Below are 12,500 nucleotides of genomic sequence, written 5' to 3' on the forward strand. Positions count from 1 at the left end.
ATCATAAATAACCTCAATCCATCCACAGACATGGTTATACAAAGACTTGTACTAAATAGTTAACAACACATCTCAAAGTGCCTCTTAATCATAGAATTTACTGAATAGGAAGAGGTTACTTACTAAATGCTGGTACTCGTTCCACTGAAACTAACTCCTGTAATCCCAATAGCCTGCTCTCTCCCCAAACCCTCTTAGAAGTTTCCACCCTTTGGTTGAAACATTAAACCGTCTGATTGCTCAGGTTAAAGATACCATGGCACTACTCAAAAACAAGAAGGGAGTTTCTCCAGATGTCCTGGCCAACAATCACCCAAATAAAATTGGTCACTCACTCCTTGGCTGTTTGAGGAACGTTGCTGTCCACAATTGGTTGGCGTAATCTCCCGCAAAATACATAGTCACTCCACTTTACCATATATATTCTGTGGAGTGCTTTGGAGTGTCCCTCTGATGTGAAAGGCACTATACCATATTAAGGATTATTATTATTTTCTCCCCAATACCCTGTTATCTTTGCTTTTATATTCTTCCTCTTCAAATGTTTATCTGTTTCCCTTTTTAAATGTTATTACAGTCTCAGTCTCAACAGACACTGGTGCCAAGGCATTCCATGTTCTAATGACTCTCTACATGTAAGTTTATTCTGAAAGTTGTAAGAGGCTCAGAGAGTTTTTGAGTGCAGGCAACGAGGCAAAGTAATTTTCGTAGAGAGCTCAGAGACTATAATGGTGGTGGTGGCTCAGCCTCTGATGGTGGAGAGGAGTGAGTGGAGGAGCCAGCAACATGTCTTGTGGGCGGAGGTTCGGGCTGCACATGTGGGATGGATTGAGGTTGTGGAGAGAGGGATCTGTAGTACACTAAAGTACGAGAGCCGCAAACACCAAAGCTACCGGTAACTGGACATGTGGAACAGCGACTGCCACCAACTCAACACCGGCGTGATCACATTTCAGGTGTGATGGGGCAGAGTTGTGGAGCATCAGGAACCCACATCCATTTAGTGAAAGGATTCAATATGCTTAGCAAATCCAAGTTGTGAATGTGGCGATTTTCGTGGCCCTCTCCATGAGGCCTGCGATCTTCTACTTGTAATGATTTAACATGAGTAACAGTATCACATAGTCCCTGAAGACAAAAAAGGGCCAATATATTTACAGGAAAGAGGCCTTATTGGAGAGTATGTCACCCCAGGCAATCCTTTCAAATGAAACTGAAAGCCCAGCACCTTTGAGTATGCTTATCAAGATGGGAGGAAATATAGTTAACCAGTAAACTAATCTGCATATACGGTATAGGCAAAAAGGAGCCTAGAAAGCAACATTTGTCAGACAGAACAGACAAAACTGGAGTAACTATGATTTATTTAGTTAGCAAAGGGAAAGTGTTAACTGATAGTGAGATTCCATACAATCCCTGTATGGGCTACATTGCCCTTCCACCACCATTCATTTTTATTGCGTTGGGGTTTGCGAGTTGGAATGCTACTACACCCCTGATCAATCAGGCATCCCAGCTTTAGACTTTAGAAGATGTGCTAAATGAATAGAGAAGCGTAAGATCTGGGCTGTCAATCAGAAAACTTGCCATTCCCACACCAGCCCCTCAATGCTCAGGGATGATGTGTAAAAAACATTATAACCTCACTCAAGAATCACTTATGCCAGACTGGAAATAGCTTTACACTCCTCAATTAGGAGGGGGGTGGGAGGGGGAGCTGGTCTGGCTCAATTGGTAATGCCTCTGAGTCAGAAGGTTGTGGGTTCAAGCCCCAAGTCGGGACTTTGAGCTCATTGTATAGGCTGATACTCCAGTGCTGCATTGTCAAAGTTACGTCCTTTGGTTGAGAGGTTAAACCAAGATCTCATCTACCTGTTCACAGGATACTGAAGATCTCATGGCACTGTTTCAAAAGAGAAGGGAGTTTCTCTCAGTGTCCTGGCGAACAATCCTCCAGATAAAATTGGTTCATTCACATGATGGCTGTTTGTGGGACATTGCTGTGCACAAATTGACTGCTGCATTCACCTACAAAATACACAGTTACTGCACGTTGCAGTAGATCCCGTGAAGTGCTTTGAGATGTTCTCCTGCTGGAACGCTGCCCTATCATATTATTATTATTCTCAACTCCAAAGTGCAAACCTCCACAGTGTTTTTTTTAAAATTACAGCATATATCAAGGGATTTACTTTCATACTCTGTCCCAGTAACTCAGTGACATTGCATTTATTGTTCTGAATTCTCTTCTCTAATCCCCCACCCCACCCCATTAATCTCCTGCTAATGATACTTGTTATAGACTAATTTACTTCAGTACAATAGGCCCAAGTTTGGCACGTGATGTATGTTAAATTCATATCTCTCAAATAATATTTGGATTTTCTCTAATTTACTGAACAGTGTTTTAACCCTATTATCAGCACTGTGCTGAGTGACTCTGCAGTATCTTCTAGCACCCCCGTGAAAGACTCCGACTCATCCATGAAAGGGTTAAATCCACTCTTGGCACAATACTGCCTACGAATACACATTCACGACGCTTCACAGTAAATCCTCTGGTGCTTTGTGATATCTCGATGACGTGATAAGGTCCTATATCAAATGCAACGTTTATTATTTGTTACTGAGGGCAGGATCCCATAGCTGCCCCATGGAAGGGTTAAACCTGCTCTTGCTTGTAGCAGAAACAAACATTGTGAGGCTCCTGAGCAGCCTTCGTTGCCAGGTTCTACCAATAGCCACTTATTGTTTCATATCCGTTTTCCTCTGTAAGCGAATTATTTTAAGGGGAATGAATCATAGTTCCTGAAGCCATAGAAACTCTTTGGAGAAACACCCTGACCTCTTCAGGGCTGAGTAAACACAGATTTGTTATATTACCAAGCACACTATTTGCTGAACATTTCCTATGTGTGGAGGAGAGTTTCTGTATTTCTCCATTCTCTGTTCTGTATGCCTGTCTCAGCCAGGCTCCTCCTATATCATTGCATTTTTGACATGAATTATTTTTTGATAAACTTCTATTAAGGCATGAATACATTTTGTGAATTTGTGGACTTTAGCACCAGGGAATGGAACGTAATGCGATTTCAGTGGCACTGTGTTGATTCCCAGGTCATTTATAGAACAACCCAGTGGCAGAGTAAAGCTCCCTTCACTCTGAACCAACCACATGAAATGCATTCACTTCAGCTTCAGAAGAGCCTTCCTTAGTGCAACATTTCCATTATCAACATCAAACCATCCATGCCGCCTCTCACATTGCTAGTTAATGGCAAAGTTTTCCCTTCCCCCTTCTCTCTTGCTCGGTGTACCCAATCTTTGTGGAACTCTCCGAGACATCATCTGCACTGTATAAATGCACATTGTTGTTGTTTTACAATGACGCCAAATCAAGTCACTTAAGACCATTATAATAACAATCCTTGGTTTTAATGAAAGACGCCCCAAAGTGCTTCACAGGATTTACTATGAAATGGAGTGACTATATTTGTAGGCATATGGCAGCACAATTGCGCACAGCAATAGCCCACATACTGCCATAAAACAAGTGACCAATTTTGATTCAGGGGATTGTTGGCTATTACAGGGAAGGCCAGGTTGAACCCAGGTCTGAGATGTGAAAGGCTCTGGGGAGAAATTGCACTTGGGTCTCGATTTACTCTATTTTTGTAGCATTTCAAAGCGCACAGAATTTGGCAAATTCTTAAATATAGCCTTCATTTTGAACCTGATTTTCTATAAATTTCTGTAGGAACTGAAGAAAACCAACATCAAATCTAAGATTGAATTCAACAATCGGAATGCTCTAAAATATACATAAACAGAGTGAATCTATAGCCTGGTACAATTTCTCCCCAAGTGTGCCAACCTACCAAACCACTCAGCTCTCTATAACATCATGTATAATGTAAGCAGTGCACAACTAGAGATTAAACAGTATTGGAAGGTTCTGTCTTTTATATGATGATTTATTAAATACGTGGAATGGATATTGAATGGGACAATATGCATTATCCAAGTCTAAAATTGGGCCAGCTCAGACAGTACAAATTGAGATGCCATTCTTGGCGTCCCTCCAAAAATTGCCCATTGTTGACCTCTGTGCCTGAAACCAAGGCAACAGAGGACCCTTTGCTAATGTGGTCCAAGTCATTAGACGACTGATTCCTTACAGGTCACCTGGTTTGTACGTGGCTAATTCTGAACAGTCTGATGGTGGAGCTGCCAGTGTTTAATTGTCCAGTGCTATATGTTCAACTGATCTCTGGTGATCTGGAGCTGTGTGTACAATAGGTAAACCCTCCAAAAGAATTGTCAATAACTATGACCTTCCTTTGGGGGGGTTTCTCTCCCATTTCTTTCCATTTATTTCTCAATATAAGGTTTGAACAGTGATTGATAGAAACTCATGTTCCAATTACCGGTGTGAAGTTACTTTGTCCATATTATTTTATAGCCATCCCCAAATGTAACCTCGAATTCATCTTTTATGCTCTTTGCCACAAATATTGTTCTCATCCTCTTGGAGATGTAGCCTTTACATACAGCTGTAGCATTCATAACAAGCTACAGACTTCTTCAAGGCTGAGACTACAATCAGGACAAGAAATACTCTCTCAAGATGCCTCAAGCATTCTGATTGTTGACCAAGTTGAAAGTTTTATATGGCTATGTCAAGGGAGTGTGGGGACTTAAAGAGATTGTTACAAGCTATATGTTAAAGCCAATGCCATAATCCTTTGAGTAAAACCGCAGATTTTAGGCAAAACATCAGACTTTGCTTGCTGCAATGGGTGGCACAAATCCTTCTGCATCCTGCTTTAGTCTTGCAAATCCTCCGCATCTTGTGGAATGCAGAAGAATCCGACTCATAAAAGGCATGGCATGAATATGCTTACCCTCAAATGAAAAATAATCCTCTGCTTCCCCCAATTCGTCAGTTAGTCAGTCCACTGCTCAGTATATGGGGTTGAGTCAAGCCCACCAGCTGGTTCCCAAGTTTGATCCTTCAGCTGCACTGATCTCGCTGATCGCCAAACAGGGATGGGAGTTTGGACAATTACACAATATTTGCAGTGGCTGAGGCTGGTAAAGTGGGACACACTGAGCAGGGTAAAAAGAATTTAAAGATGTATCAAAGAGACACGTGAAGACAGAAGAGAGGTAGCAAAGAAGAGTATTCCAGAGGACAATGTCATGGTGGCTGAAGGTTCGGCTACCAATAGTGGAGTGAAGGGAATGGGGAACAAGCTATAGACCAGAATACAGAGTAGGAAGAGTGGAGGGAATGGGCTGGATGGGCACAACGCAAGCTGCCAACATTGTGGCAAACCACCAAACACAAAACCTGAACAGCTAGCAAACTAAAGCTATACACTGTATCCTACTTAGAAGTAAATGCCAGCAGGAGGTCAAATGACATTTGTTAAAATAGTCTTTTTAAAACATCTGTTGAGATTTTCTTATGGACGATATGGGAAACACATTAAGTTAACGTCTCTCCAATAGAGCTAAGATTGTACACCAACCATAATTCTTCCGATAGTGTTGAATAGAAGAGATCAAAGAAGTAACTTAAAGATTGTAGCATTCCTCAAATCTGTAATGGACTGTGCCTTTCGTCTGTTGCTCAAAAGGATGCTAAAGATCCCATGACTATTTGGAAAGACATGGAGGGTTCTCCGTATCCTGGTCAACATTCCAGATAAACTGGGTTTTTCTTCATTCCCTGAATGTTTATGGAATGTTGCTGTGTTCAAAAGGGCTGCTCTTTTTTGCCTCTAAAAACACAGTCACTAAATTTGATAACTTACCCGTAAAATGTTTCAACATTATAGATTATATCAAAATGCAAGGTTTATTATTCTTATCCTTGTAACCCTCAATTCACTTACAAAATACGCAGTCAAATCATTTTACAGTATATCCTGTGAAGCGCTTTGAGACGTCTTGACGACATGATAAGGTGCTATATCAAATGCATTATTGATTATTATTATATAGTATAATTCCTCTCCTAACTAGCTATTCATCCAAGGTGTAAATCAAAACACAGAGTTAAAGTTCTTTCTAACCATAGCTTTGTGGAGAATGCAGATTTCTTCCAATAAAGGAAACTCATTCAGTGAGGAATAACAGTTGAGTGAGTCTGGGGTCCAATCATTGCAATTTTTGTCAGAGCAACATTCAAAATACTGTACGTTTCTCAGCTTGTGCTCGACAGTGACACTGCTGGTTTTCAGGAAACTGTATTGAAGGAGAGATCCTGAAGACCTGTTGATGCCCAAGGCTAGTGCTGCAACTGTACTGTACTTATAAGCAATAAGTCCCTTATTGCTGGCAGAGCCATCAGCAAGTATTCCTCTAATTTCTGGAACTTACTCCTTCTACCCAGTTGGGCTCCCTCCCTCTCTAACTGCCGAAAAGCAAGCTCTTTGATTGGGCCTGTGGTCATTTTCTCCCCTCCTCCCTTGTTCGATGTCCAACCCCTTTGGTGTGAATCGTTCTGATAGGTTATCCTATGTGAAGGGTGCTGAAAAACTGCAACTGCAATGACAATTTAATCCGAAGGATTGTTGGCCAGCACAGTGGGAAGGATTCCCTTTTCTTTTTGATTGGTACCGTGGGATCTTTAACATCCACCTGAACGGGTGAGGAGGAGTAGTGAGGAGCTTCACTAACATTGAGCATAACAATGTTATAACAATGCATAACAACGCATAACAATAAAGCATTCTTTACCTGTGTAAGCTAATCAGTAAGCATCAACGGGCAGTTTGACAGTGAAGGGCATCTGAGCTGAGCCAGATACCACCCTCACTCAATCTCTACCCGGGCACTTTCCAACAAAGAGAGGAGATTACACGATAGTAATGGGGAGGGGAGGGAGCGATGATGGCTTCTCCTATTCTTCTTTCCTAGCCCATGGACATTGAGACCAATTCTATTGCTTTCAGCCACTGTCCCTCAAATCTGTGCAACTCCCTGCCTCAATCCTTCCTTCTTGCCCCCTCTTTGCCCTTCTTCAAATCACACCTGAAGAGCTTCTTCTCCGACCGTGTCATCGGCCACCTCCCCTCTCTTTCCAGCTCAGCTGTTAAGAGTTCCAAGACACTACTCGCATGAAGGGCACTATATAAATGCAAGTTGTTGTTGTTGTAAGACCCCAGCTGAGATCATCACAGACCAGGAACTGAACTTGGAACCTTTATGACATGTATGGCTAAGTGACTTTGCTCATCAAGCCATTGGTACCTAAGGTTATTTTAATTTCCCCGCAATTAGCATTTCTGCCCTTTTCCCTTTCCTTATGAAATGCTGTGCACTGTCCAGCGCCTTGGAACGTCCTCCTGACGTGAAAGGCGCTATACAAATGCAATCTCGTTGTTGTTGTTTTCCTTGACCCTTGTGACAGCGACAATCCATTTGCTGCATGACCCTTGGCAGCACTGTAACTTCAGAACATGCTCTCATTTTTATTACTTTGCTTAATCTGGTAAGGCAGTCTCTATACATTCCTTTGTAGGTACTCACAGTGGCAGTGAGCAAGCAGTCACCGTTTTATGGAGGCGTTTATGAATATGGAACATGCTGAAAACCAGGAAGTGGACAAAATGGGCATCTTTTTTATGTGTTATGAGGTTGAAGATTTACTGTAGGACACTTGTGATAGTTGTAATTAACACTGTTGCTTTATCTTGGTTACAGGTGTACTATTCACTGCTGTTCTCATGACTATATGCAAATATATTGTTGCAAATTAAAGGAGTATAGTCCTTGAGATCCTGACATAGTTCAGTTAGGTAAAGGTAGAGAGTGAAAATGAGCATTACAGATGGAGAAGGTCCCAGGTTGGATCTCTGCTTATTTAGTTTATCTCAGACAAGGTGACCGCAGATGGATTGGGTTAGTTTGGGGAGGGGGAGATTCAGTTCTTGATCATTATCCAGTGCCCTCTGCTGGAATATTTGTGCTCGCTTAAAAATACACAATCATTACACTATACAGTAAAAGTGTATCCTGTGAAGGGCTTTGAGCCATCCTCCCAACGTGAAAGGTGCTTTACTAAATGCAAGTATTGTTATTTTTGTGTTGGGTTTCAAGCATCGATACCAATCGATTAGGGCTGTGATGCTCCATCCCTCCCCCACCGCCCAGCCCCAAAGTCTGGAACACTCGTGTGCATGGAGGATGGCAAGATTCAAGAGCTTCAGAGGAAGAGGGGCAATTGAGAAGGAAATTTTTAAAAAAATTAACAAGGAAAGCTCTTTAAGTCACACAAATTTGACTGGGGCAAAGCAACACAGGAAGAAGGAAAAACACCGTGCGTTGCAATACACACGACTCATTTTTTTTTGTCGCGCGTGGCTGACTTGACTGTGAATTGGTGACCAAAACACGGACACGGGGTATGTCTTTTCTGCACAAGTCGGATTTGCCCCCCATCGGGGGGCAAACTCGTAGTAGCCGGAGGGCATTGGTCAGCGCGCGGGGCGCTCCAGGTTTATTATGAATGGACGGAACCTTCCCCGCGCCGCTCGTGATTGGCCCACGGTGTCAATGGAGGGCGGGGCAACTGGGGGGGGGGAGGGGGCGGGACCCGCCACTTGATTGGTCAGGAGCGGCGGCGGCCCGGCGCTGATTGACAGGCGGCCAAACGCTCGGCTACATTGTGCTTTTTAAAAAGTAACTCCGGTGCGAGAGCCGCGGAAAAAGGGGCGGCGGAGTGGGAGCCGCAGCCGCAGCCCGAGGGGAAGGGGAAGAGTTCGGAAGTTGGGAAAAACAGCCGCCAGAGGGTAAAGGAGAACACGCCGACGTAGAGGAAGGAGAGCCGGAAGAAAAGCAAAAAGAAAAAGGGTGGAAAAGCACAGAGGAGGAGAAGAGGGGAAAAAAAAACAACGCACCTCCGCTCTTTTTTTTTGGAGAGGTGCAAAGAAAAAAAGCTTTACCTGCAAGAAACTTGTGTGGGTGGGTGTGCGGTGTGTGGGGGGCGGTGTGTGTGTGGGGGTTGGGGGGGGGGAGTGTGTTTCACAGCCAGAGATCAACCATCGGGGGATTAAGTGCAGTGGTAATGGACTGAGAGAGAGAGAGAGACAGAGAGAGAGAGAGAGACAGACAGAGAGAGAGAGAGACAGACAGACAGAGAGAGACAGACAGACAGACAGACAGACAGAGAGAGAGAAAGAAAGACATCGGAGCAGATCGGAGGAGAAATAAATCCTCCCCCCGCGACCGAGGAGGTGGGGGAGGAAACATGAAAAGAAGCATTTGAAAGAAGACTTAAAAAAAAAGTTTGCACCTGGACATAGATACACATATATACATATATATATATATTATATATAAAAACCCCAATAAAAGATGCGGTGCTCCGGGCCGGAGATTGCAGGGTTCCTCGGTGGGAATGAGCACTCGCTGAGCTGCTGAAGGATCGGGAGCGCAGAGGACAAGATGCTCGGGTTTGGACGTACAACTCGGGGTTTCGAAATAATTTGATGCAAAGCAATTGTTGGGGATTCTTCTTCTGCTTCTTCTTCTTCTTCTTCTTCTTCTCATCACTTTTCTTGCAAAGCAATCGTGCGATCAATGGAAACACCTCGAAACAACCCGGGGACAGGCAACCGCCCAGCACCCAGAGAAAGGTGAACAGGAGAAATAAGCAATGACTTAAGAAGATATATATATATATTATTTTTTATCGTGGGGGGGGGGGGGTGGGTGGTGGGGGAGTTTATTGTTTTATCGTTTTTGTTAAAAAAAGAATCGATTTTTAATAGCAAGAGAGCAAAAAAGAAATCCCCCCCCCCGCGTCGAATCGTCTTCGAGTCAACTGGAAGAGGAAAGCCTCCCCCCCTCCTCCCACACCCGCCCCCCGCACCCCCACCACCGCCACCAAAAAAAAAAGGACTTGAATGAAACGTTTCGCCTGGTTTGCGAATTTTATTTATTTGCGGTCTTCACGCCGGCCATCGGGTTGCGATTGGCTTTACTCCTGACCCCGGAGAGGGGAGTGGGGGTGTCGGTCGGTTTGGGTGGTGGGGGGGGTGGTGGTGGTGGTGGTGGTGGTGGTGGTGGGGGGCATAAGTAAATACAGCTGTGTAAAACAAAATTATTAAGAGGGCGAAAAGAAAGTTTAAGGGAAGAGTCCGGCGGATCCTCGTACCGTCATGGCTCGCCTCTCTGAGCGGTCTGGGCTGTGCTCGTCAGCCCTGGTTGTCGGGCTGTGTGTGACTCTGGTGAGCTTTGCCAGGCTCGGGCTCTGCGCTTCCAAGGCGATGGTGTGTCAGGAGATCACGGTGCCCATGTGCAAAGGCATCGGCTACAACCTGACCTACATGCCCAACCGGTTCAACCACGACAACCAGGACGAGGCGGGGCTGGAGGTGCATCAGTTCTGGCCGCTGGTGGAGATCCAGTGCTCGCCAGATCTCCGCTTCTTCCTGTGCAGTGTCTACACTCCCATCTGCCTGGTGGACTACAAGAAACCTCTGCCCCCTTGCAGATCCGTCTGCGAGAGAGCCAAGTCGGGCTGTTCCCCTCTGATGAGGCAGTATGGCTTTGCCTGGCCGGAAAGGATGAACTGTGACAAGCTACCGGTACTCGGGGACCCCGACAATTTGTGCATGGACTATAACAGGACTGAAGTGACCACACTCTCTCCACCGTTCCTGAAGCCCACTTATCCACCCAAGGGTCCCAAAGTCAATACAAAATTGAGACCAATGCCTCCCTATCCTGGCCATCAGCCTGCCCAGCCTGGGGATTGCCATGGGGAATGTAGGTGTAAGGAGCCCTTGGTCTTGATCTCCAAAGAAAATCATCCTTTGTACAACAAGATCAAGACTGGACAGGTGCCAAACTGCGCTATTCCGTGCTATGAACCTTATTTTAACCAGGACGAGAGGACCTTTGCCACATTCTGGATAGGCCTGTGGTCCATCCTATGCTTCATCTCCACCTTCACCACAGTCTCCACTTTCCTGATTGACATGGAAAGATTCAAGTACCCAGAGCGTCCCATCATCTTCTTGTCAGCCTGTTACCTGTTCGTGTCCATCGGCTACATTGTCAGGCTGATCACCGGCCACGCCAACGTGGCTTGCAACAATGATTACAATCACATCCACTACGAGACCACAGGTCCTGCCCTGTGCACTGTGGTCTTCCTGCTGATCTACTTCTTTGGTATGGCCAGCTCCATCTGGTGGGTGATCTTATCTTTCACTTGGTTCCTTGCGGCTGGTATGAAATGGGGCAATGAAGCCATCGCCAGCTATTCCCAATATTTCCACATGGCAGCTTGGCTCATCCCAAGTGTTAAGTCCATAGCTGTGCTAGCACTGAGCTCTGTGGATGGGGACCCAGTGGCTGGGATCTGCTATGTAGGGAACCAGAATCTGGACAGCCTCCGAGGATTTGTCTTAGCTCCTTTGGTCGTCTACTTGTTCACAGGGACAATGTTTCTCCTGGCTGGCTTTGTGTCCTTGTTCAGGATACGGAGTGTCATCAAGCAAGGAGGCACCAAGACGGACAAGCTGGAGAAGCTGATGATCAGGATCGGGATATTCACTGTGCTCTACACCGTCCCCGCCACCTTGGTGGTGGCTTGTTTCATCTACGAACAACATTTCCGCGAGAGCTGGGAGAAAGCATTGACCTGCTCATGCCCCGGAGAGGAGAACTCCCCCAGGCCAGAGTATGCTGTTTTCATGCTGAAGTACTTCATGTGCCTGGTGGTGGGCATCACCTCTGGCGTGTGGATCTGGTCTGGGAAGACCCTGGAGTCTTGGAGGCTCTTCACCAGGAGGTGCTGCAGAGAGAGGAAGCCCACCAACGTGTCCATGTACAGCGAGGCCAGCACAGCACTGACAGCCCGGACAGGGGTAGCCAGCTCTGCTTCATACCACAAACAAGTGCCACTATCACATGTTTAATGTTTTCTAGCCGTGGGGTTGTGTGTGTATGTATGTGTGTGTGTGTATATATATATATAATATGTACATATATAGATATATAAACAAAAAAAGAGGTAATACACCTCTTATCTGGTTTGTCCTTTACACTGAGCCAGTTTGTGTGTTTTTTAAATGTTTCAGCACATTGTTGCCCGTGTACTTTGATAGGTACACTTTTGACAGCTTCGGTGGTCAGAATCCTTTTGCATATAGAAGCATAGAAAATGTACACACAGGAGAGGAGCAGAGATGGCCATTGTTGTCTCTGCTGGCTCTTTGAAAAGCAATCCTTTCAGGCCCACTGACCTGCCCTTTCCTCGACGCCTACAACATACTCATTTTTAGGAATAAAAAAAACGTGAAAATTTTGTAGCCTTCATATCAAGTCGGTGAAAACTGCATAAAGTAACTAGTTTGAGAAACTGTCTGTTTAGCCTTCACTCTCAGCAGCCTAAGAGAGAGAAAGCCCTGAATCTGCACTTTGTAACACCATGTTCACCATAAGTCGTGCGGAAGAGAAGAAAGGTAGAATCTCTGATG

General features: G+C 45.0%; 1 protein-coding gene across 1 annotated transcript; it reads left to right on the forward strand.

The window, feature by feature from the left end:
- Nucleotides 1-10,068: 10,068 nt before the first annotated feature.
- On the forward strand, nt 10,069-12,067 carry LOC103176824 (frizzled-5). Its single transcript, XM_007890593.2, has one exon. The coding sequence runs from the start codon at nt 10,173-10,175 to the stop codon at nt 11,937-11,939; it is 1,767 nt and encodes a 588-aa protein (XP_007888784.1). The 5' UTR covers nt 10,069-10,172; the 3' UTR covers nt 11,940-12,067.
- Nucleotides 12,068-12,500: the final 433 nt, after the last annotated feature.

Source organism: Callorhinchus milii, unplaced genomic scaffold, assembly GCF_018977255.1.
Source record: "Callorhinchus milii isolate IMCB2004 unplaced genomic scaffold, IMCB_Cmil_1.0 Scaffold6, whole genome shotgun sequence".
NCBI classification, from domain to species: domain Eukaryota; kingdom Metazoa; phylum Chordata; class Chondrichthyes; order Chimaeriformes; family Callorhinchidae; genus Callorhinchus; species Callorhinchus milii.